At 43.5% G+C, this 25,991-nt stretch overlaps 1 protein-coding gene across 2 annotated transcripts in view; it reads right to left on the bottom strand.

Moving 5' to 3' along the window:
* The window catches only part of camk1b (calcium/calmodulin-dependent protein kinase Ib), an 88,496-nt gene that overhangs the window by 26,457 nt on the left and 36,048 nt on the right, over positions 1–25,991 (bottom strand). For both annotated transcript variants that reach the window (XM_067430975.1, XM_067430974.1), the window contains one exon: positions 6,710–6,841. In XM_067430975.1, the coding sequence (XP_067287076.1) occupies positions 6,710–6,841 (132 nt within the window). The remainder of the gene's footprint in view (positions 1–6,709; positions 6,842–25,991) is intronic.

Genomic DNA, 25,991 nt, shown 5'->3' with positions numbered 1-25,991 from the left:
AATGTTTCTTTTAATTAATTGCTATCTTCATTTCTTCACTACTGGTCCTGGGTCATAAGCTGTTAACCCCTAACAAAAGACACACACACACAAATTATGCGTTTTACCCTTAAAAAGCGACAATTTTAACATGCTATAAAAAGCTACTGAGAGCTAGAGGTTAAAATGGGTACTGCAGTCCAAATGCAAAATATTAGAGAGGGTTTTTTCTCCCACCCCTCCCCCTGAGACTTGACACTTACGCGGGTTGCCAGATTGAGGACACGCAACAGGAACGAGCGCAATTGACAATGGAAGGCGACGAGCCTTACACTGTAAGTTGATGAGTAGATTTATCTGCATTAATATGTCTCTGAACAGATGGATGCTGAGGCTTTTTTAGGTTGGGTAGAATATGCGATATCTGAGGTAGTTCATTTGATAGCTTTGTTTTCTGCCAACTGGCAAGCCAGGGGTGTCAAAATACTATTGGGTAAATTGGAAGTGGCCGGAATTACACGGACCAAAACTAAATCAGACAATTCAACACATAACGCACATTTCCAAATAGAATAACTTGTGAACTTCTGAATAGCATGTAAACTTAGCATGTTTCTTAAATATCTGCAACCATATTATGGTATGCTTAAGTAGAGTAACAAAAAAAATGCATGCATCACCTTTAAATTGGCAGACAACATGGCTGCATAGCATGTTTAAAATAAACAGAACATTATTGTTATACATTTCATTAGTTTTTGTTTTTGAACAGGCCTTTAACATTTGGGAGGTTGAGGGAGAGTAAATCATGGGCTAATTTTCATTTTTGGGTGAGCGTTCCCTTTTTAGTGAGGTGCATAATTTTTTAATTATACATTCGTGTGAATTATACATTTAGTGCAGTTACAAACAAGAAAATTCTGAATTACTGTGAAAATAATGCAAATAGCAAATTGGAATATAGTAATTTCACACTAAAATGTTTAACATTCTAGTATTAGTATTATAATATTTCATTTTCTAATATCACAGTTACCTTCAATATTGGTATACTCCTAATACGAACAAAATAAAAACGATGTATGAATCAATAAACTGATGACCAAAATACAAGACTGAATAAAAAATACGAAAATTCTTCCAAACTATAATAACCCTGCTTCAAAAGTACAAAGTACATGTACTCGCTGACAGCAGATATGAGTGAAGCCCTCATATCTGTCCCAGGGTGCCCTGCGCTCTGGTGTGCACAGTAAGGTCACTGAGCATGGCTTTCCTTGAGGACGCCCTGTCGGATTCACCGTGAAATAATCTGGACATCTTACACAACGCTGACATCACAGTCCTGCTGTATCCTCTCTGTGGGTGACAAAGACCGGGGACTGTCCCTGCAGTAGATTACTGTAAATTGCTTTGAACAAAAAAGCATTTGTTAAAAAAATGACAGCTAATCTGTTCAGTTAAGATATAAAGCTGTGCCACAAGGGCATTTGAGACAATACAGACTTAAGCTGTTACAAAACCTAAAGCTGCCTCACTGTCTATGCACTAAATGGGCAGCTGCCTTCTACTTAAAATGACCAACATAAGACTCAACTCATAATTCCAGTAGAGTTAGCATGTTGCTAAGCTAATGACACGACATGGACATGGTGAAGCCCAATGAGATGGAAATTCACCTTCCATCTATTTGTTCATGTCATATGTCCATCTATTTTCTGAATGCATGTTATTGATCTTATTGTGAACAGTATTTTTAATCAAATTGTCACTTCATTTTCCAGTGAAACGATAGACTTCTCTGATGAATGTCTTTAATTATTTAGGGCCAGATTTACTAACAGCTTCCACCAGCGCAAACCCTCTTTTGGCGTTAAAAAAAATACTGTCAGGATTTACTAAAGACACGCAGTGATAAATTAGCGCTGAAAAGGTGTGTGTGGTCAGTTATTTTTGCAGCTGATCTTATTGCATATGCATTTGTAGGTTTCCCTTTCAGGCACAAAATGCATGAGAGGAGAGTATTTAAACGAATCACGCAAGCTGATTTACTAAGGTTTGTGCTAGTCAATTTACTGGTGTTTGAGCCATTATTACATGTCATTAGCATGTCCTTAAGGCACAATATGTAAGATTTTCGGATGAAAATATCCAAAAACCACTAGAAAAGTGTTATTTATTTTGTTGACTTATGTACTTATATTATCTCAAATATTTCCAAGAATGTTTAAATCCAGAAAAATAACCAATTTTAACCAGGACACGAACCGCGTCCGAGCGTCGCGGGTATGATATCAATGACATCATACTCACATTACCCTCGAGTTCCAGTTTTGTTTTGTAGAAACCATGGAAACACCGAAGACACTTTAATATATTTTGTGTTTTATTAGTCAGATGAGCAACTGTTTGGAGACATTCATTGACCGAAAACGAATCATAGTTATAACTCAACATAGTTAGTCTTATGATTAAATCTGGTTTTCTTGATTTCCTATGAGTACCATGTTTTGCCATGTCTAATATTGATCTAGCTCACTGCAGTGTGAACAAGTGTCTAAGAGCTGTTGAGTGAACACACCGGGTAGCATTATAACATAACTTTCAACACACTCAAATGTCAATCTATTATGACAAAACAGCGCTGTGTTACCCCACATACACATTAGCAGAAGAAGCGGAAGTAATCGTCTGTGGCATGATTTGCTCTTGAGCCATTTGTCATTAGTTAGCAATCGCTCTAGCGGCCTCGTTCCGCTCCACCCTGCTTATAAAGGAACTATTTAAAGGAACACATGGACTTTTTGGCACTTTCGCTTATTGAGTAGTAGGCTAGCTGGAGCCATATACCTCCAGTCTTTGAGCTAAGCTAGACTAGCGATGGGTGCGTCAGACAGAGTTGGCATGCACAGAGATGAGAATGGTATGTATGGACTTTTCTGACTCCGGGGGTGAATAAGCTAAAGTCCTAAAAAGTCAGCGTGTTCCTGCTCATCATTTGATTTCTGCCCGAGTCTTGTCGTATTCTTTTACACTGGTTTTAGAAGTGAAGACAACCGCTCCAATGATTCCACAAAATCAAGGTGTTATCAAGCTATGCCTTTGTTTTGAATAAGTGACCTCTAGAAGCAAAAATTACATATTGTGCCTATAAACCACACACTAATTTGCACTACTCTTAGTAGATTTTGTTAGTCTATATAAAAAAATGATCCAGCTGCGTCTGTGTTCATCAATTTGCACATTGTCAGTAGATAACATGCTGAACTGTCCACTCCTATCAGCGCTTTTACAGAATTGCACTCTGACGCTAATGGCCTGATCAGTAAATCTGGCCTTTAGTTAAACTCCGCCCCTTATTTACAATCGACTGCAGGCTCAATTTCAGATCTGCCTCCATCCAAATTAACAACCGAAGGACAGAACCGATTCCCTGCCCTACATTCTTTTTCTTTTCCGATAATCCATTTCACTCGGATATACAGTGTGTCACAGTATGGAAGAAAATATAATTCAATACTTCTGTTACATTGTGATACAATGACACATAATGGCCCTCACTAATCAAAAGTGCGTATACCAAATTTCCAGCATACGCCTGGCGTACACCCAAAACCACGGTGACTTTGAGATTTATCAATATGGACGTTGGCGTACGGCACACTCGAATCCTACGCCAGCTCAGGAGGTGGTGTACGCACGTTTGAGTTAGTGCAAAAATGCGCAGAAAAACAATTCCTAACACCACAAAACGCACTGACAAAGATATTCTATATTATGACCCACTGTAAAAAACCACAACAACAACAACATAGTAATTATAAACTTCTGTGTTTATTTTTGTGCAACGTAGACTTCAATGTTTAATTTGTGTGACTATAGGCTAAAGCATTTGATTTGAAGGCATATGTATTACTACAGTTGCGAGCCTGTTATTGCGAGCCTACCTGATGTTTCAGGCTTAGGCCCGGCAGCTGCACATGGACTGGGACTGAAAATAATTCAGACTCACAAAATAATAAAAATGACATTCTTCTTCTTTTAGATAATAATAAAATAAATAATAACGACATTCTTCTTCTAAATAACAATAAGTGTCATTAATAATAAAAATCATAATAATAATAATAATAATAATAATAAGAAGAAGAAGAAGAAGAAGAAGAAGAAGAAGCAATTATATTGCATTAATGCAATTATTAATGTGAATGAATGGTACTCCACATCACATCATCATCATATCGTACACCCCAATACATGTGCCGTGATACGAAATTAAATGCTAACTGTTTCAAAACATGTGCTGTAAAATAATGAATTGTGATAGTAATTTATCATCCAAACAGCTTTAAACTGCTGGAGTGCGCTTCTCAACCTCCACACTATTAACAGTACTCGTAATTTGGGTCCATATTTTGTTTTTGTGGGCGCCTTTAATCCCACTCTTTAAACTCCCAAATAAAACAATTTCATTTTTTTTCCACCTGGTGATGGTCTTGATCTCCACGTCAGAGAAGTTTCGCTTCTTTGCTGTCTTCCGTGTGTCCATGGCGTAAAATGAGGGCGTGGGGGAGGCGGAGCCTTGAGTATATAGGGGCGTGTTATTCTAATGACGATCGTTTTCAGCCGCCGCATTTATTAAGGGCAGGTACTGCGTACACCTGGATTGCAGAGGTGTGCACAGCTTCATAAATCAGGCGGTGAGAGGAGTGTAAGCATAATCTTACGCCAACATATACGCCTGTTTCTACGCAAGATAAATGAGGGCCAATGTGTTTTAATTTGTTTGAGATTTATTTATACTTTTTGGTGTTGACTAAAAAGTACATTTTATTAAATTCATTCACCATCTTTGAGGTATTTTTTAAGGGGGGGGGGGGGGGGGGTGAAACACTCAGTTTCAGTCAATCTCATGTCAATCTTGAGTACCTATAGAGTAGTATTGCATCCTTCATATCTCCGAAAAGTCTTTAGTTTTATTATATTTATAAAAGAAATATGGGCTGTACCGAGTCTTTCCGGAAAAAAACGAGCGCCTGGAGGCGTATCGTGTGGGCGGAGCTAAAGAATGACAAGCGTGCAAAGTGGTGACGTCCTCAAGCGTGGAGAAGCCCATGGCTATTGATCTCAGCTAATAGATATATGATCCAGAATCAGATCCGGAGGCTGAAATAAATTGAACAGGAGAAACAGCAGCAGCAGGATGTCCGTCTCTGTGGTATGGACTGTATTTAGTGCCCTGTCAACATTTGTGTGTGTTTACTCGCAGTTTATGAGGACATGATTCGGTTTATGGACTATTGTATGTGACTAAACCTTAGCAGTAGCAAGCAAAACGGTTTTGCACGTCAGACTAGTGTAACGTTATACATAGAACAAGAATGGAGTCCGTTAGCGCATTTGAATGACGAAGCACGCGATCGTATCGTTTACTGATGTTTACTCACGCGACGATAGCCGACAGCACAGACATTTGAAGCAGTTTTACTCACCGGCTGCTTCCAAAGCAGGACCGAACCTTTATCGCTGGGACCGCTCCGTCAAAAACACACTTCTTTGGTATGATTTGGTGAAGTCCTGTGACAGCAGTGACCGTGGAGATCCACTTTGCGACGCGACTGAAGCGATGTTGTGAAGCTTCCCGTCATTTCTGCGATCATATCGGTTCAAATCCAGCGCTGCCTTCCCGGAATGCTGTGCTGAAGCGTTGAAGTCGCTCGACGTCACCCATAGGAATAAAGTAGAGCGCGGCGCCTGGATCGACTGGATCTGCACCTGAGTGTTTATGGGCGTGCATTTCCTCTCTCGCTCTAGTCACGCGCGTGCGCACCCTACCGGTAGAAGAGCCCGTACGGCTCATACAAGGACCTTCCGCTCTATTAACGTCAAGTCGACCCATACTCGAAAAAAACTCTCCGAAACTTGTGAGAAACCAGAAGGAGTATTTTTGACACAGAAATACTCCATCAAATGTCCAACATTAGTTTTTGAAACTTTGTCTATGTTTAGGATGGGAATCCAAGTCTTTAACAGTGTAAAAAGCTCAGTATGCATGAAACAGCATTTCACCCCCCCTTAAACTGATGTCATTGATGTAGCAGTGCATTCAGTTCTTCTGATAATGTGATTTTACACCAAAGTGAGGTATCTTAGAAGGCTACATAATGTTGCTGCCGACCTTTTGGAGCAGTCTTCACGTTCAAACCTATGATGCCTTCAATTGATGTCTAAGTAGGGCATCTCATTTAGGTTGTTAAATAAATGAATGAGGATGCATGCAATTTTTTATTTTTTAACACCCTAGTTTAAGTCTAAGGCCATTTCACTGGTGCCAGCAGCATTGTTGAGAAATGTGACTTTGCAGCGAGCTGTGAGTGCTTCCTCATTCACAAGTTGCCTCAAATATCTCTGTGAACGCTGTGCCTCTTTCCCTGTGGTAACCCAGACAACCCAGACACTAAAAATAGCGTCGGCTGCTCCGGCTTCAGTCATTCCCACAGAGCTTTATGATTCCAGCGGTTTAAACATGACTTTCTTAACACACAAACAAATCTCTTACTGTCCTCTCTCCCTGAGATAACATGGCTGTAACATATAGATGAAGAACTTCATAGACGAGTCTGGGCCGCAGTGTTCATATAGATGGTAAGTGGTGATATTCAATGTGTGTGTGTGTGTGTGTGTGTTATACATCTGGAAGTGAATTAAAACAGCTGTTACAGTGACTCACTTATGGAGCACAGCGATCTCATTTTCAATGCTGTTTTCTTTCCCCTCCAGAGCTTTTTTCGGGATGCACTTAATCGCCACTAGTTTCCTCGTCCTCTTCTCCTCTGCAAGCACCACCTCAGAGAAAGCCCCTCTGTAAGACAAAATCAATATCACCAATCAGAATTCAGTGAAATCAGGGGTCAACAGACCACTAGGGGTCCATCAAGGTCCTATATATAGTGACAGATATACAAAACATCTAGGCTATAAATAGCATTTACATTTTATAGTAGTTCTAACTACATAAATGAACACTAACTAATAATCTCAGTATGTAATTAATGTTAATGTTTAAAATGAAAATGATTATAAAAATGTGTTTTAATGAATGTTACTGTTTATATTAGGTTGGCTGAGAGTCTGGTTGAGGGTTTCTGGTCGCGTTGTTATTGTAAAAAGAAAAAAAAAACTATGCAAGATCTTTTGATACTTGAAACATAGATTAAATAAAATATCATTGTTTCATTACTTGTGACATAAAAATGTGAAACGTTCCATTGGCAACTAACTGAAATAAATATGTTTAAGTACTAAAATTGTATATTTACAGCCTATTAAGTGTATTTAACTACTATGTACAATGCACTTATTGTGTACATACATGTTTGTTTTTTTTTTACATTGTACTTATATTTAAAATTCCTGCATGTAATTACAGCTGTAATTCATTTCTATAATTAAATCCATATTTACACTGTTGACTATACACTGTTGACTCTTCCCATACACCCACCCTTACCTACTAATGTTATGTAAGTACACAGTAGTTAAAGAAACCTATAAAGTGTGACCACTAAAACGGAAATAAAATTCAGTTAAAGCTATAAATACAGCATATAAATAAGATCAAAGATATTAAAACTAAAAATAATTAAAAAATAAACAAATAAAAGATAACTACAAAATATTAATAAATACTATAATAGTATATAAACAGTAGTAAATTAACATTTGTTCCTGGGTCAGAAAAGGTTACTGGGCAACCACTAACTAAACCAACGGCAAATACCTATATGCAAAATTCCTGAAATTGTTGGCAGAAGAGAACTCCTGCTTTTACTATTAACATGATCAGTGCAAGTCACAGATGGGTCGAATGCCGACATGTTCTCAAACAGACTTGTCTCAACAAGCGCTAACCAGACAAAGCAGCAAGCAATAAAAGCTCTTCCATGTAAATTTGAGTTCTTATCTCTAACTGTAAATGTGACAACAATATTTCGTTTCTCTGCCCTGCTCGCAGAGAAATCTCATTGGTTCAAATTACCACTGCACATTAAGCGTCATGTTTAACCACAATAGTGGATCAGTGAAAGTGCAGGAAAACTGGAAGCAGATGTTAACAGACTTCCTCTGAATGGATAACAGCACATAGTTCTCAAGAAGAGCTTAAAGGGATAGTTCACCCAAAAATGAAAACTGAAAAATCATTGTTTAATCATCCTCACATCATTACAAACCCGTATGGGTTTGGTGAATCTTCGGAAAACAATTAAATGGAAATTGAAAGCTTTCTGTCGTGGTGTCCAAAACTAAGACGATCCATACAGGTCATAAAGATGTTGGAAACTGAATCCATACGAATCCAGCGTATGAACCGTGAAGAGACTTTATATGTTACCCTGGACCACAAAACCAGTTGTAAGGGTACATTTTTGGAAATTGAGATTTATACATCATCTGAAAGCTGGATGAACAGGCTTTCCTTTAATATATGGTTTGTTAGGATATTATACTGTATTTTGTTGAATATTTGGCCAAAATACAACTACTGAACTATTCAAACTATCGAAATATTGAGAAAAGCACCTTTAAAATTGTCCAAATTAAGTCTTTAGCAATGTAATATACCTGCCACAAATATACCTGTGAGACTTATAACTGGTTTTGCGGTCCAGGGTCACTTATGAAGAATAGATTTAATTTAGGATTTTATTCACATATAGAGGGTTTGAACTGATGTTTTGCAGTTATCATTTTTGTGTCAATATTTGTTGAATTTAGGGGTAAAACCACTATATATTGTATTGTCATGTATTGTATTGACAACTCGTTCATTAAATATTTCCCATTTTATATTTTGCATGATTGGATGATTTTAAATAAACACTGACAAGAACTATACAAGTTTAAGGCCGGATCATTGACTGATAAGTGATCACCCGACTTAAGACCCTATATTTAAAGCGCTCACAGGCAAAACGCTCATGCAAACAACGGAGGATTTTTAGTTTTTTTCCCTTATATTTTCGTTGTTTTGGATTAAAAAGTGGGATGCATTTTTGAAGAGTGGACTCTTACACGGACATGTATGCTGTTGTTTCGTGGATTCATCCGATCTGTTCTGAATGTCAGGAGATGAAAGATGAGTACCGCGTTTATTATGCTAATGTTTAAATAGCTACTGCTTTAACATTTCATTTAACCCTTTCCTCTCTGGTGCAAATTTTATTTTTATTGCGGCATTCACTCTGAAAACCATTGCTGCCGCTCAGTCTTTTTGCCACTCGGTGTGTGTAACTGCAGTCATAACAGCCGACAGTGTCATCACGTGCATACCCTCTATAAACACACTCACATATATGAGCACATGACATATGGTAAACACAGAAGCTCAAACATGCATGCGTGATGTGCAAACAAGCTTCCTGTATACCGTATGCAATGCGTTTGATGTGTTTGTATGTCAATTAAAGCCTTATTAAATCTATTCATCATATAAAGTGAGCATATCTCTTCACAATTTGTTGAATTAAACCACTTACGACGCCTTTACGACTAACCTTTTCTGTTAAAGGCGTGGTAAAACACATTCTTTCGAAAGCTTGATTGTGTTTGTGGGGTGCACTGTAACGTGTTTATGCTTTTTGTTTTTTAAAGCAGCACTAGGTAACTTTTCAACCTTCATAATATATTTTTTAAGACTCTTGTGATGATAAATCGACTTACAATAGGTTGAATGACACGTCTGCCATAGCCTGATGGGGTCTGTATCGTTTTTAATCGTACTTTTAAACTTCGGGTTTCGGGTAGTAACCCGAGAACAAAAAGAACTACAAAATTCGACTGCTTTACGGCATATACGTCACTTCCACCACCACCCACACTTCCTTACATTCGGACGTGTGAGCCCAACTTTGTTCGTCGGATAATATAGTCATGTCCAAAGCAGCACAGACACATAAGAAAGAAAAGGTTTTGTTGGAGGAAAGCAATAAGAGGAAACGAAAAAGTGATGGGATTAAAGGCAGGACAAGGATCAACATGTGACCAGCGTTTGCTCGTCGGCGTGAGCTGAAGGAGGCGTGCCCGACCGATGCTGTCCTGCTTGTTACGGTGAGCTACCACTCAAACATTGAACTGAAGTATCATATAGATTCTGTAAAACGGTAACCAACAGACTACTATAATGACGCTGGCTTGTAAACGTGAGCATCGTGATTATTTGGCGTTTGAAAAAAATAAAACCCATGAAATTATATTCATATGACATGCTGAAACATGCCACTGACTGTAACGTTACCTGGGATGAAGACATTTCACACGCGCCGCCAGAAGAACTCGAAATCCTCTTGCAGTGTTCAGGGGAACTGTTAGCGCTGCACCGACCCACGGGACGCTTTTATGAAGTTATTTGGCCCGCACCGCACCACTGTATATATTTTTACAACCCGCCGCGCACCCGCGACCATTAAATAGACATACGGGGTCCGCAGGTTATGAGACGAGCCACGCATCACTAGTTTAGGGCTATCAGGGTTGTCATGTCAACAAATGCACGCGCGATGACATCCCCTGTTGTAGGATTACAGAGCTTACGACAGTAGTTGAGGACATTATTTTTTCCAAACTGTAGGGGGACCCCGAGAGCAAAAGTAGCCAAGTGGGGCTTTAAATTGTATTATTTTTCATACATTTGACCTTTATTCTACAATGCTCTGTCCCTCATTGTAAAACCAAGTCTCTTCCTGGTTCTATGATTTACTGAGTATCGATTGAACTTCAGCTGTTTCAGTTGGCTTTATACCACAGCACACAGAGATCCAGTCACAAGACATAATGAACTGAGGATCAGGCCTAAAAGCTCTGATATCATCAGCAAACCACCCAGCCTGTTCAATATTTGAGAATGGAATGAAGATTAAGAGTAAACTCATTATTAAACAGGATGCGATTATAGAGGCAGAGATCCGGCCGGGCGGCCTTATCCCAGAGAGCTCAGCACAGCCATGGAGGACAAACACTGATATGATGCATAGTTAAGCCTGCACGCGTACGTGTGTCCTCGGCACATGACCTGAGGACAGGGGAAGACTGTGGGCTAAACTGCCGACGAGGACACATGCAGGACATATCCCATCAGCCCATGCACTCGCCCGAGTACAGCAATGCCACACTAGAGCTCACACACAACTGAACATGCACACAGATATCGACATGACGAGCGTAAAACAGCAGACACTGCATATATCGGACATATTTGTTTTACTCATGTAATGTGGAGTGCTGTGACCTCATCAACTTAATATGGTTCGACAACTGGAATAAGTTGCTCTACTGTAAGGAAATTGCATACTAACACACTATGTTCAGACTGCAGGCAAATCTGATTTGTTTTTGCTGACATGTAACTCATATCTGTGTTTCTCATGGCAGCAAAAACCACATGGAATCTGATCTTTTCAATTTGATTTACAACCTAAAGGATTATTAGGAACACCATACTAATACTGTGTTTGACCACCTTTCACCTCTAGAACTGCCTTTATTCTACGTGGCATTGATTCAACAAGGTGCTAAAAGCATTCTTTAGAAATGTTGGCCCATAGTGATAGGATAGCATCTTGCAGTTGATGGAGATTTGTGGGATGCACATCCAGGGCACGAAGCTCCCGTTCCACCACATCCCAAAGATGCTTTATTGGGTGGAGATCTGGTGACTGTGGGGGCTATTTTAGTATAGTGAACTCATTGTCATGTTCAAGAAACTAATTTGAAAAGATTCAGCTTTGTGACATGGTGCATTATCCTGCTGGAAGTAGCCATCAGAGGATGGGTACATGGTGGTCATAAAGGGATGGACATGGTCAGAAACAATGCTCAGGTAAGCCGTGGCATTTAAACGATGCCCAATTAGCACTAAAGGGGGGCCTAAAGTGTGCCAAGAAAACATCCCCCACGCCATTACACCACCACCACCAGCCTGCACAGTGGTAACTAGGCATGATGAATCCATGTCCTCATTCTGTTTACGCCAAATTCTGACTGAATAAGTTGAGATTCAAAAGACCAGGCAACATTTTTCCAGTCTTCAACTGTCCAATTTTGGTGAGCTTGTGCAAATTGTAGCCTCTTTTTCCTATTTTTAGTTGATGAGTGGTACCCGGTGGGGTCTTCCTCTGTTGTAGCCCATCCACCTCAAGGTTGTGCGTGTTGTGGCTTCACAAATGCTTTGCTGCATACCTCGGTTGTAACGAGTGGTTATTTCAGTCAAAGTTGCTCTTCTATCAGCTTGAATCAGTCGGCCCATTCTCCTCTGACCTCTAGCATCAACAAGGCATTCTCGCCCACAGGACTGCCGCATACAAGATGTTTTTCCCTTTTCACGCCATTCTTTGTAAACCCTAGAAATGATTGTGCATGAAAATCCTGAAAGTCACTGAGCAGATTGTGAAATACTCAGACCGGCCTGTCTGGCAGATTGCTTAAATCACCTTTCTTTCCCATTCTGACATTTAGTTTGGAGTTCAGGAGATTGTCTTGACCAGGACCACACCCCTAAATGCATTAAAGCAACTGCCATGTGATTGGTTGATTAGATAATTGCATTAATGAGAAATTGAACAGGTGTTCCTAATAATCCTTTATGTGAGTGTATATGTGGAGCGACCTCAGCCCGAATAGTCATATCATAATTCATGCATCTTTTACGTCACTGTAGAGCAACAATTATCACAATTCTATGCTGACAGACATCACTTCAAAGATTTTACATACCCAGCGTTATTAAGAGAGTTGTGAAAGGTAGTCAGTGAAGGACAGTGATGTGTCAGAGCTCATAAATATTACAGTGACAGCTCTATATACAAGCAAAATGCCAGAGCTCGTACCATAAATGTTTATAAACTCTGCTCTCTTTATGCGCATTCCTTATCTGTTTTGTATATTGCTGGTTAAAGGATTAGTTCACTTTAAAATAAAATAAAAATTACCACATGATTTATTCACCCTCAAGCCATCCAAGGTGTATATGACTTCTTTCTGATGAACCCAATCTGAGTTATATCCTGACGCTTCCACACTTTATAAATGTCAATGAACAGGGCTCATGAGTTTGAACCACATAAAAAATTTGCACTTTTTTGAGCTTCAAACTCAATGGACCCCATCACCATTTTAAAGCGTGGAAGTGCCACGATATTTATAAAAATAACTGATTGTGTTTATCAGAAAGAAGAAAGTCATTTACATCGTTTTGAGAGTGAGTACATCATGTGGTCATTTTAATTTTAAAGTGAACTAATCCTTTAAATTCACTGGCTTCCACAGCAGATGACACTATAAATAAACGTGGAATCACACAATTCAAAAAGTGATTTTTACTTTGTCTTTTGTTGCTTAATTTACAATAATGACTGCAGCAGATTTATTAGGCTGCTGTCACTTTAAGAGCTGCACGGATCAATATACTGTTACACACACACTTTTAGGCGCATATGCGGCATTTGTCGGCATTAAATAAATAAATCATGAAATGTATGTTAAATAATCATGATTTCAATATTGAGCAAACTAATTGTGACTATGATTTTTTTTTGCCATAATCCAGCAGCTCTATTAGTAATAGTGATCCATGCCTTCAGTAAGAGCAAAAGTTCAGAGCTGGGGCACTGGGGCAAAGCAGCACATTCCTCTCCGGTCAGAGACACAAGAGGGACGGCCATCTGGAGGAACCAGAGGATGTGGACTAGATTACGACACAGGCCTGTCTGTTGTGGCTTCCTGATTATACTTCCCAAATTACAAAGAGGACAGAGAGAGGGATGCTGGGGGCAGAGATGGACGCAAAAAAATGATCTGGCATTATAATGTTATGCCTGAAAGCAGAGGTTGAATTGCAAAAAAAATTCAAGGGGGATGGTGAGGTCATGAGGAATGAGGAGAGGGGTGGTTGTGCTCCTGTAGCTAACCTTAATATTGTTATAACTTTTTAATTGACTGGATTAATATAGGTGTTATATGCAAAATAATTTATACCATTGTCTCACACAAAATCCTTGTGCACTAGACTACTAAAATGAGGATTTGGAGGGCACTAAAGTGTTTAAAATGAGTTCCAAATGACAATTATTTTTGAGCCCCACACTTTTCAGGGCTCCAAAGCTCTAACAATGAATGGAAAAGAGTAAAGATGAAAAGAATAGGCTTATCATTTCTGAATCTCTCTCATGTGACAACATGTAGAATGAGACGGGACGTTTCTGAATGGTTAGTTGATGAATTTATGTAGCTGATGTGGAGTTCACAATCTTTAAGTTATTAATTAGCATGTTCTGTCATGATGATCTATAAATCACTCATGTGGGAACTGTTGTAAGATGCCTACAGAGAATATATCATGCATAGAACATGTATAGTTTAGTTTAATTACGGTTATAACTTATGTTGTAATCTTGCTTTCATTGCATCCTATTGCATTTCTGTTATGTACTGTATTGCAGAAAATGTGAAAAGACGGATGTGACTGCTCAAGCAGACTCACAAATGTCTTCTATTACAACAACAATCCGTGAATAAGATTGCTGTGGTCCATACCAGCCGTTAGTTGTAGTCCTTAAAAAGTGATTTCTTTAAAATAAAATATCTCCCTTTGTTTATAACTTAGAGCATCGTAACTTTTGCAGATGTTGTTTATACTCAAAAAGCAACACTCTAACTAAAGTTTAAGAAGTGAAATCTTAATCAACCACCCCTTTTAAGAACTTCAAAAGATGCGTTCTCCTGGATAGTTTTTTAGTTATCATATAGAGAATTTTCAAATTTCCTTTACATGATAAGTTTTACATAATACACAACACTGTTAATCTAATGGGGATGTCAAGAGGGATCGTGTTTTTACAGAGGGGATGCCAGAGGGGATACCACATCCCCCTTCAAATCGAGCCCTGCGCTTAATGCTAAACACAACCCATGTGATTGTCACCTGTGCTTTTAATTTTTAATTTTTTTTGGGGGGGGGGGGGTCATTTTAGTCATTTATTCACCAAGCTTGATGCAATGCACTCTTGAATTGAACAGTGTTTCTGAGTACCATTAGGAACAATCATTGATATCATTGTGATACTGTAATATTCTCTATCCTTTATATTTGCTTTCCCTCCATTAAGCACTCTTTCTCATTAACATACTTTCAATTTCTCTCTTCTTCTTTCTCATGTACCATTAAAAATGCACTTTTGCTTGGTTTGGCCGCTTGAGAAATTGTGGTTCCCTTTCAGTCGGTCACGTTCGACGTACGTCAGAACTGAACCGACGAATGGGATCTTACTTTAGAGACCAATCCTACTTCGAGCATCTAACAACGAGCCAATGAATTTTGGCATGCGATCACGCATTCCACGCTCCGCCCCGCAGCGCGGGTATAAATAGGAAGTGGAATGGTAGATCAGCGCTTTCTACTTCGGAGCCGAGCAGTGCTTACTGTTTCCTACGAAGAGTGTCTGACTACGAGTCAAAGAGTGTTGAGTGAGAGAGTCTGCCAGTGCGGGTGATACGGCGCGTCAGTGAGAGACCGTCTGATCAGTGATCAAGCGATCTAAAGGAGCTTGTTGGTTCGCTGAGCGTTCCCATACAAACTGTTGGTTCGCTGAGCGTTTCCCATACAAACTGTTGGTTCGCTGGGCGTTACACACACACAAATACACATCACTGAGAGCTCACACAGGCTTGCAGAACGAACTGTGTGGAGCCGCGGTCATCTCCCTGAGTGCTTCAGCACACTAAAAGAGCAGCTTTCCATTCACAAAAGAGCAACACGGTTTGACCCTGCGTCTTTTTCAAGATGTCATTCAAACCGTGTATTCCTGGTATGCAACTGTTTCCTGTCCTCTTTGACGGCCACGAGCGCATGTGAGATTGCGGTCGTGGGTGATTCATGTTCTGGTAAAAGAACATGGTCACGTCGGCGCGTTGTTCGTCTCCCCCTTCTCATAAAGGGCTCGAGTGTTCAGCGCGCCGTGTGCCGTCGAGCGGCCGGCTGACAGCGGTGGTTGTCACGACAACCGGCGCGCGTCAGTCGGCGCTCTAGATGCGCGGTCGAGACTATGAAACCTCAGATGGGGTCGAGTCCCTTCGCCTATCCCCCGATCTAGTTCATTTCTAGTGTTACTGGAAAAGGGCTACTTTGGCTGATAAGCGCTGGTGGCCTGAGGATTACAGTGGGGATTCCCCGCCGGGTAAATCCCCTCGGGCCCCCACTCCTCTATCGCATCAAAAGCATGCTGAGACTCTGTTCGTGGGTGGTACGGATTCTCTCATGAGAACACGACCACGTCAGGGCATTGTTCGCCTTGCCTTCTTCATAGAGGCTTGAGCGCTCAGTGCGCTGTGTGCCGTTCTGACGGCCACGTTCACTGTCTCGCATGCCTGCTGGTAGTTGAAGGTGGAATCGCTGATCCTAAAGAGAAAAGGGCTTAGCGTTTCATTTTTGGCTCTGGCAGAGGACAGATGTCAGTTGCTGCATCGGAGAGAGGGAAATATGGAGGGTCAAAAGGGCCAAAAATGAGACAAAAAAAAAAAAAAAAAAGTATCATTGTTTTCCCTCTCACTCACTGCCCTCTGCCCTGCACGCACGAGGGTAGTCCCAGCCCAGGGGTTGTGCAGGAACTGCGTGCGGTGTTGGACCTCGCCCTATGGGCGACGAAAATCACTGCACACTCCCTGGGTCAGGCGATGTCCACACTAGTGGTCCAGGAATAGGGGGCTAACCTGGCAGATATGCGCAAGAAAAGCCTGTCTGTCGGGCTGGCCTCCTCGGCGGCACCATCGAGAACTTTGCCCAGCAGTTCTTGGTGGCCCAAGAGCAGACGGAGGCGTTGCACCAGGGGCCGACGACCAGCTGCTCGGTCGTCGGTCGCAGCGCCTCTGCCGGCTCGTCGCCGAGGGCATCCCCTCCTGCGTCCGCCTCCACCCTGCTAGAGCCGAGCAGCAGCCTCCACTGGAGGAGCAGGGTGCCGGACGCGAGGGACGCCCAACCCGTCCAGGGCCCGCTAACCGGCAGGCAAGCGCAAGGGGACGCGGCCCTGAGACGGGCCGGCTAGGGAGAACAGGAGCTGCTCGGGGGAGACGATGTTCGCATCCCTCCCCCACCCCCCCGGAGGAGGACCGGGGGGCCCTCACTGGTTTCGGTTCTGCCACTGGCTCTCCGGAGTCCAGCGGTACCCACATTTTAAGAGCAGTTTCCTCTCTCTCTGGGCCCCAAGAGGGTCAGGTTGGCAGTGTGCGACGCCCACGGGCCTTGTCACTCCTTTCCTACCCTCCCGTCGCCAGGGGGCAGTTGTGTGGGCCTCGAGGACGCCCCCGGGCCTTCTCACCCACACACTTCCTCTCTCGTGAGCACTCAGTCAACACTCCGGGCCGCCCACGGGCCTCCCGGGTCGGGGCTGAGTGCTTCACTTCCCTGCCTCCGGGCAGTGGGCAGCAGAGTGGGCTCCGAGGACGCCTCCGGGCCTTCTCACCCACTCTCTGTCCAAACCAGGAGTGCTCAGGCAACACTTCGGGCCGCCTCCGGGCCTCCCGAGTCGGGCCAGAGTACTCCGCTTCGCTGCCCCACCCCGGGCATGTCTGTGGTGCGGTTGGTCCCGCTTGCACGGTCTTTGGGGGCCTGGCTAGGTCTCCCCGGGCCGTCTCGCTGGCTCATCCGTACCATCAGACTCGGCTACGCGATTCAGTTCGCGCGCCGGCCGCCCAAGTACAGGGGCATCCTCTTCACCTCTGTGCGAAGCAGCGATGCTCAGGTCTTGAGGTTAGAGATCGAGGTCCTACTGGCGAAGGACGCGATCGAGCCGGTTCCTCCAGCCGATATGAAGACGGGGTTCTATAGCCCCTACTTCATTGTGCCCAAGAAAGGGGGTGGGTTACGGCCAATCCTGGACCTGCGAGTTCTGAATCGGGCCCTGCACAAGCTCCCGTTCAGGATGTTGACGCAGAAACGCATTTTCCAATGCATCCGTCCCCAGGATTGGTTTGCAGCGATCGACCTGAAGGACGCGTACTTCCATGTGTCTATTCTCCCTCGACACAGACCGTTCCTACGCTTTGCGTTCGAGGGGAAAGCATATCAGTACAAGGTCCTGCCCTTCGGGCTGTCCCTGTCGCCCCGCGTCTTTACGAAGGTCGCGGAGGCAGCCATTGTTCCACTCAGAGAACGCGGCGTTCGGATTCTCAACTACCTCGACGATTGGCTGATCCTAGCCCAGTCGAAGGACCAGTTGTGCGAACACAGGGACCTGGTGCTCAGTCACCTCAGCCAGTTGGGCCTTCGGGTCAACCGAGAGAAGAGCAAACTCTGTCCCACACAGAGGATCTCTTATCTCGGTATGGAGCTGGACTCGGTCAACCGGACGGCGCGCCTCACCGAGGAGCGAGTCCAGTCGGTGTTGAACTGCTTGAATATGTTCAAGAGCAGGACAGCGGTCCCACTGAAATTCTTTCAGAGGCTCCTGGGGCATATGGCATCTGCAGCCGCGGTCACGCCGCTCGGATTGCTTCATATGAGACCGCTTCAACGCTGGCTCAATGGCCGAGTCCCGAGGTGGGCGTGGCAGAGCGGTCAGTACCGGGTCCCAGTGACTCCTTACTGCCGCCAAACCTTCAGCCCGTGGTCCAGCACTTCGTTTCTCCGGGCCGGGGTGCCCCTAGAACAAGTGTCCAGGCATGCTGTGCTATTCACGGATGCCTCCACCACAGGCTGGGGGGCCACGTACAACGGGCATGCAGTTGCTGGTCTGTGGACGGGGCCGCAATTGCATTGGCATATCAATTGCCTCGAGTTACTGGCAGTACATCTGGCACTCCGCCGCCTCATGGGGCCGCTGCGTGGCAAGCATGTACTGGTCCGTACGGACAGCACCACGGCCGTTGCGTACATCAACCGTCAGGGTGGTCTACGCTCCCGTCGTCTGCTCCAACTCGCCCGCCACCTCCTCCTGTGGAGTCAGAAGCAGCTGAGGTCGCTTCGGGCCATTCATGTCCCTGGTGTGCTGAACCAGACAGCCGACGAGCTCTCTCGTCAGCCGACACCTCCGGGAGAGTGGCGACTCCACCCCCAGGCGGTCCAGCTGATATGGGACCAGTTCAGAGCCGCACAGGTCGACCTGTTTGCCTCTCCGGACTCGACCCATTGCCAGTGGTACTATTCCCTGACCGGGGGTACCCTCGGCACAGATGCACTGGCGCACAGCTGGCCCCGGGACCTACGCAAGTATGCGTTTCCCCCAGTGAGCCTTCTTGCACAGACTCTGTGCAAGGTCAGGGAGGACGAGGAGCAGGTCTTGTTAGTTGCGCCGTATTGGCCCAACCGGACCTGGTTCCCAGAACTCACACTCCTCGCGACAGCCCCTCCTTGGCCGATTCCCCTGAGGAAGGACCTTCTTTCTCAGGGACGGGGCACACTATGGCACCCGCGTCCAGACCTCTGGAATCTTCATGTCTGGTCCCTGGACGGGACGCGGAGGTTCTAGATGGACTACCACAAGCTGTCGTAGACACCATCGCTTCAGCTAGAGCCCCTCTACGAGGCGCCTCTATGCGCTGAAGTGGAACCTGTTCGTTGAGTGGTGCGCTTCCCGCCGGGAAGACCCCCGAAGGTGTTCGATCAGTGTCGTGCTTTCCTTCCTGCAAGATGGGTTGGAGAGAAGGCTGTCTCCCTCCACCCTCAAGGTATATGCTGCAGCAATAGCAGCGTACCATGATGTAGTAGAAGGTAAGTCCGTGGGGAAGCACGACCTAATCGTCAGGTTCCTCAGAGGTGCGAGGGACTAAATCCTCCTCGTCCATCCTCGATACCCTCTTGGGACTTAGCTCTAGTGCTCCGAGCACTTCAGAGCCCTCCCTTCGAGCCTTTGGCGTCTTGTGAGCTGAAAATCTTGTCAATGAAGACAGTGCTCCTGACGGCATTGGCCTCGATCAAGAGGGTAGGGGACCTGCATGCACTTTCGGTCAACGAATCGTGCCTAGAGTTCGGGCCAGGTAACTCTCACGTTGTCCTGAGACCCCGGCCCGGATATGTGCCCAAGGTTCCTACCACTCCCTTCCGGGATCAGGTGGTGAACCTGCAAGCGCTGCCTTCGGAGGAGGCAGACCCAGCCCTGGCTTTGCTGTGTCCGGTCCGCGCTCTTCGCGCTTACGTTGACCGGACCCAAAGCCTTCGGACCTCAGAGCAACTCTTCGTCTGTTACGGAGGCCAGCAGAAGGGAAAGGCTGTCTCCAAGCAGAGGTTAGCCCACTGGATAGTGGATGCTATAGTCTTGGCCTACCAGTCCCAAGACGTGCCTTGCCCGTTCGGTGTAAGAGCTCACTCCACTCGGAGTGTTGCTTCTTCCTGGGCGCTGGCTCAAGGCGCCTCGCTGACAGACATATGTAGAGCTGCGGGCTGGGCGACACCTAACACGTTTGCTAGATTCTATAGCTTACGTGTAGAGCCGGTATCTTCCCGCATCCTCGCCCCCAGTGGCCAGGAGCGCTAAGTGCCCGTTCTAAGTGTCGGCTTGCGAAACGCCACTCCCGCCCTCTGGGCCGGATACGTGCGTCTATTGTCTCCAGTTGTGTTCCCCGGGAAACCGGCTAACCCTGTCGAGCTCCTCCGTCACCCCTCCGGTGTCAGACGTTGCGGACCGTCTGACGCCAGGCCTGCACCCGTATGCTTGTGAGACGTGGCTGTAGGCTGGGTTCCATATGTAGCGGTTCCCTCACGGCAACCCCATATGTGTATTCTTCCACGGTATCAGCTACCCTTCGGGCTAGCCCCGTGTCTTTCCCTCGACAGAGCCCGCTCTGTCGTCTCTGGGCGTGTTCTTTCCCCCCTTCAATCAGGCTGGAACCACCCCAGAGACTGCCATATGTTGCACTACCCTGCCAGGTTAGTCCTTATGTGTATTCTGCCACCTCTCCTTCCCTGAAGGACGTGGCCCCGCAGCGTACCCTCTCTCTCAAATACGAGGTAGGCACGCTTTCCCAGCGTTATCCAATAGTCATTCTGAGTGGGTCTTGCAGAAACAGCAGTGACTGTACTCCCTGCTTGGAGCCCTGACTTCCGTACCATACTAAACGGTGCAGTGCGCTCAAGCAGGACGCTGGAAGGGCCAGCATCCTGGCGTTTTCCATAGGGATCCCATTCGTCGGTTCAGTTCTGACGTACGTCGAACGTGACCGACTGAAAGGGAACGTCTCGGTTACGTATGTAACCCTCGTTCCCTGAAGGAGGGAACGGAGACGTACGTCCCGTCGCCAGATGCTGTGCTTCCGCTGGGAGTCCGGTCACCTTTCGGCTCCTCAGCAGAAAAAGCGCTGATCTACCATTCCACTTCCTATTTATACCCGCGCTGCGGGGCGGAGCGTGGAATGCGTGATCGCATGCCAAAATTCATTGGCTCGTTGTTAGATGCTCGAAGTAGGATTGGTCTCTAAAGTAAGATCCCATTCGTCGGTTCAGTTCTGACGTACGTCTCCGTTCCCTCCTTCAGGGAACGAGGGTTACATACGTAACCGAGACGTTTTTCCCTGAGAGGAAACAAGGGGTCAGGAGAATTGCAGAGGGGAGAGCGACTTCCAGTCTGTGTTACATGACTCTCACATCTCACTTTAGAAGAGAAAACCTTCTCGCAAAGAAATTTGAATGGAATAGTTCAATAACCACTGCAAACAGATCACGGCATCAGTCAGAACAGTATCAGTCCAAATCATCAATCAAATCAAAACCAATTCTTTGAAAATTATTACTACATAAAGTTAGCAAATGGCTACTATTATTATTCATTTATGGTGCTTTTATGTCCTTTTGGAAAAGCAAAGGCCCTTTCTACACTCACTCTGCTCGGAGTGCTGTTTAGATAAATATGCAAAAAATATATATGACAGCGTGAGAAAAGAGCAGTTAAGAAATCATCTATTCATAGTGACGTAGATGCTTGGAACAGTTCTTCAATTTGGCACTCCAGTGTCAAGTAACTTCATGTTTATTTCTATAGCACTTTATACAAAAAAAAATGCTTTAAAGCAAGCAGCTTTACAGTATTAAACATGAAAAAAGTGTCAGTGTCGCTTTCAATTAGAATTATAACTTTAATTTCTACTCTATAGCAGCTCTGCAGTGTGTTCATGTTTTTGCTTGTGCCTGACCTTCATTGAATTATTATTTTACTGCTTGTTCAAATTGCTAAATTAAATTGAGCTAAAGCAACACAATTGCTATACATTTGGTCCTAACTTAATTTAAGTGTGTTTAATGCACTTCAATATAAATCAAATTAAAGTTGACTTAATCCGTCGAGATTACATGAATGACTTGTGTCGCATTAACTGAAACTGAGCAGGGCTTGTTAGTTCCCAGCATGCTTTGCATATGTCTAAATTAAGAGAAAGTTAATGTTATTTTATATGTAAAAGTGTTATTTTATGTATTTTTGAGCAAGATGTGAAAGGGGGAGACTTGATTGTGTTTAATATTCAATTATGTTAGAAATATTCGAACAATTTAAAAGACACTGGGCTACCATTAAGAGTAGAGCATTTGCTTAGGCTGTGGACTAACACAACTAATGTCATAACGCCTTTGCTGAAGAAGCTTTCAATGCTTAGCATTTAAGAGTTTGTCAACTAGCTAGTGCAGTATTATGATTCAGTTGTGTAACATTGGGGGGGGGGGGGGGTGAAATTCGGTTTCATGCATACTGAGCTTTTTACACTGTTAAAGACTTGGATTCCCATCCTAAACATAGACAAAGTTTCAAACACTAAGTTGGACGTTTGATGGAGTATTTCTGTGTTAAAAATACTCCTTCCGGTTTCTCACAAGTTTCAGAGTTTTTTTCGAATATGGGTCGGCTTGACATCGACAGAGCGGAAGGTCCTTGTATGAGCCGTACGGGCTCTTCTCCCGGAAGGGTGCGCGCGCACGTGACTAGAGCGAGAGAGGAAATGCACGCCCATAAACACTGCTCTCAAGGTGCAGATCCACTCGTCCATGCAACAGTTCTGTCGTGCCGCGCTCCACTTTATTCCTATGGGTGACGTCAAACGAATTTAATGCGCCTGCACAGCATTCTGGGAAGGCAGTGCTGCATTTGAACCGATTTGAACGCAGAAATGACGAGAAGCGTCACAACATCGCTTCAGTCGCGTCGCAAAAGTGGATCTCCACGGTCACTGCTGTCAGGACATCACGAAATCAACAGTTACCAAAGAGGTGTGTTTTTGACGGAGCGGTCCCAGCGATAAAGGTTCGGTCCTGCTTTGGAAACAGGCGGTGAGTAAAACTGCTTCAAATGTCTGTGCTGTTGGCTATCGTTGCGTGAGTAAACATCAGTAAACAACACGATCGTGTATACGTTAGTTAATTAATCAATGGAGCATGCGATCTATGGTGTGTGTTTAAATACATTTGTTTAGCTGAATAATATCTCATTTTGTTTATTGTAAAACCACCCAAACATAAACCTAGGCTAGGGGACGTTCTCACAAAGTGTGCTTCTTCATTCAAATGCGCTAACGGTTACTCCATTGTTTTTTTATACACTATCTGATGTGCAAAACCGTTTTGCTTGCTACTGCTAAGGTTTAGTCACATACAATAGTCCATAAACCGAATCATGTCCTCATAAACTGCGAGTAAACACACACAAATGTTGACAGGCCACTAAATACAGTAACTTACATACCACAGAGACGGACGTCCTGCTGTTGCTGTTTCTCCTGTTCAATTTATTTCATGCTCCGGATCTGATTCTGGATCATATCTGTATTAGTTGAATCTGATTGATAACCATAGTTTATTAGAGTAACGTTTTCTCTTCCACGCTTGAGGATGAGCGCTTTCAGCAATCTCTCGTGCAGGAGCTGTGTGCTCGTCATTCTTTAGCTCCGCCCACACAATACGCCTCCAGGCGCTCGTTTTTTTCTGGAAAGACTCGGTACAGCCTATATTTCTTTTATAAATATAATAAAACTAAAGACTTTTTGGAGATATGAAGGATGCAATACTATACAGAACTATATAATACTATTGAATGACTATATGACTATATGATATTAAATGCCTGAATCATGTCAGGGAGCCATATAAATTCCCTTTGAGGCTAATTTAATTGGGTCCCTTAAAATGTATTTATTCTATGTTGTTGAAGTTGAAGTTCAAGAATAAATTATGTTTGTTTAACTTAACTTATTCATGTGGGACCGATGTGCACAATTAAATCAATTAAATACAACAAAAAAAATTCCAGTGTTGATGGACTGAACAGAAGCAAGGAACAGAAATGTTATGTCTGAGAAGAGAGCCATAGAGCAACACGTACTTATTACGTAATCACCATGGACCAATGGTAAGGTGTTTACCAGAAAGAGCAAACTTTTCCTCAAGTTGAGGAGAAAAGAACTTAGTCTTGGCCCGATTTCTTTCAAAATTACATTATAAAACTTTGTTCTATCAAAGTATATCAGGGACTTAAAGGTTCCCTTTTGTTTTAATTGTATGAATAAGAGAATCAAGTTTTTAAATGTTGTTTATATGTGGTTTATATATCTATGTGGTGTGTTTAATGTGCTTTAAGACAAACCGTGTACAGTGTCTACAGAGTATTTTCACCTTAAACTGGAGTGAACCAAAGACAGACTCCAAAATGTGGTTTGGAATCGCTGGTGTTTCTGACGTCACAAACTAACCAATCACGTAGCACTTCTTTAACTATGTTCTAAAGCAGTGGACTCCATATGCCTGGTATATTTTTCTGTTGATATAAAAAAATTGGGTAGATTCAGCAATATAGTGGGTGATGTATATTGATGTTATGATGAACTATATCTTTGTCTCCACTGATGTTCTGAGAGGTTCAAAGCATTTCTAAGGATGCTGATTGTTAAGCAGCTGTCTGACTCTAAGATGGTGACTGAACAGGAACATGGTTTGTGTAACATTAGCAACACATTATTCGCTGTTCGATAACGAAGTCAAGCCAAAGGCTTATCATATTAATTATGTGTCCGTTATGTGTTCGATGTTGTAAAGAGCCATACTGCAGCATTTACCTCAGTAAAGTTGAGCGAGTGGATCTCTGAGCTGGTGTGAGTGAGTGAGTGAGTGGAGGCGGGGATAATTTGCATATTCATGGATCCGCGAAGATAAAGCAAGGATGTGGAGTTACATTTAAACTATTTTAAGGCATGAAGAATTTCTTTTCACAGGAATTTTTTTTAATTAATGTCATTTTGGTGATCAAAGACGAGTTTTATGGGATATAATTATTTACTACGAGGGGCTTTAAAGATTTCTTGACCTGAGTTCATTTTGGATGAACTAAGTATATTTTAAATTAGAGCACAGAGGCACACACATTACAAGGGGGTGTGACATTCTTTAGAAAACTATTAATCCAAACTAATTAGATACCACAAACAATTTAATAATTCATCTCTTAAGAGACTGCCGCCACATGACATCTTTCTTCCTGAGGCAGTGCTCAGCCCAAATTCAGTTTAGTACAGGTCCCACAGACCTTCATCTCTGCTGATTGCGTTACGTAACGTCCCCTAAAATAAACAAAAAGCAGGTGCAGCTCATGTGCTGGAGGCCAGACTGAGACAGAATTGAGTGAATCAAGTCAGATGGTCCAGTGTCTCTGGACGGATGCCATATATGTCGGTTTAGTTCAGGCTACCCATAATAGCAGCTCTAGAGTCTGTGTGAGAGCGCCTAATCAGCTGATCTGAGAACAGCACTGTGGTTTTATACATTTTAGCATCATAATCTGGATTTGGACAAGGCAGGGCTATCCAAAACGTTCTATTTTGGTAAACTGGTTGTTTACTGCATTTCTGGCTGTACAAATTATTTACAGTACAGTCCAAGCAGGGATTCCTGCATAAACATGCTACAAAAAGTTTGCTTGTGCATTGACTCTTGACCATGTTAACTGATGAACAAGAGGTTGAACTGATTTTTAGGGTGCTTTCACATTTGGTTCGATTGC

Source organism: Pseudorasbora parva, chromosome 22 (assembly GCF_024679245.1).
Source record: "Pseudorasbora parva isolate DD20220531a chromosome 22, ASM2467924v1, whole genome shotgun sequence".
NCBI classification, from domain to species: domain Eukaryota; kingdom Metazoa; phylum Chordata; class Actinopteri; order Cypriniformes; family Gobionidae; genus Pseudorasbora; species Pseudorasbora parva.
This window is presented reverse-complemented; position numbering and strand designations above follow the sequence as displayed.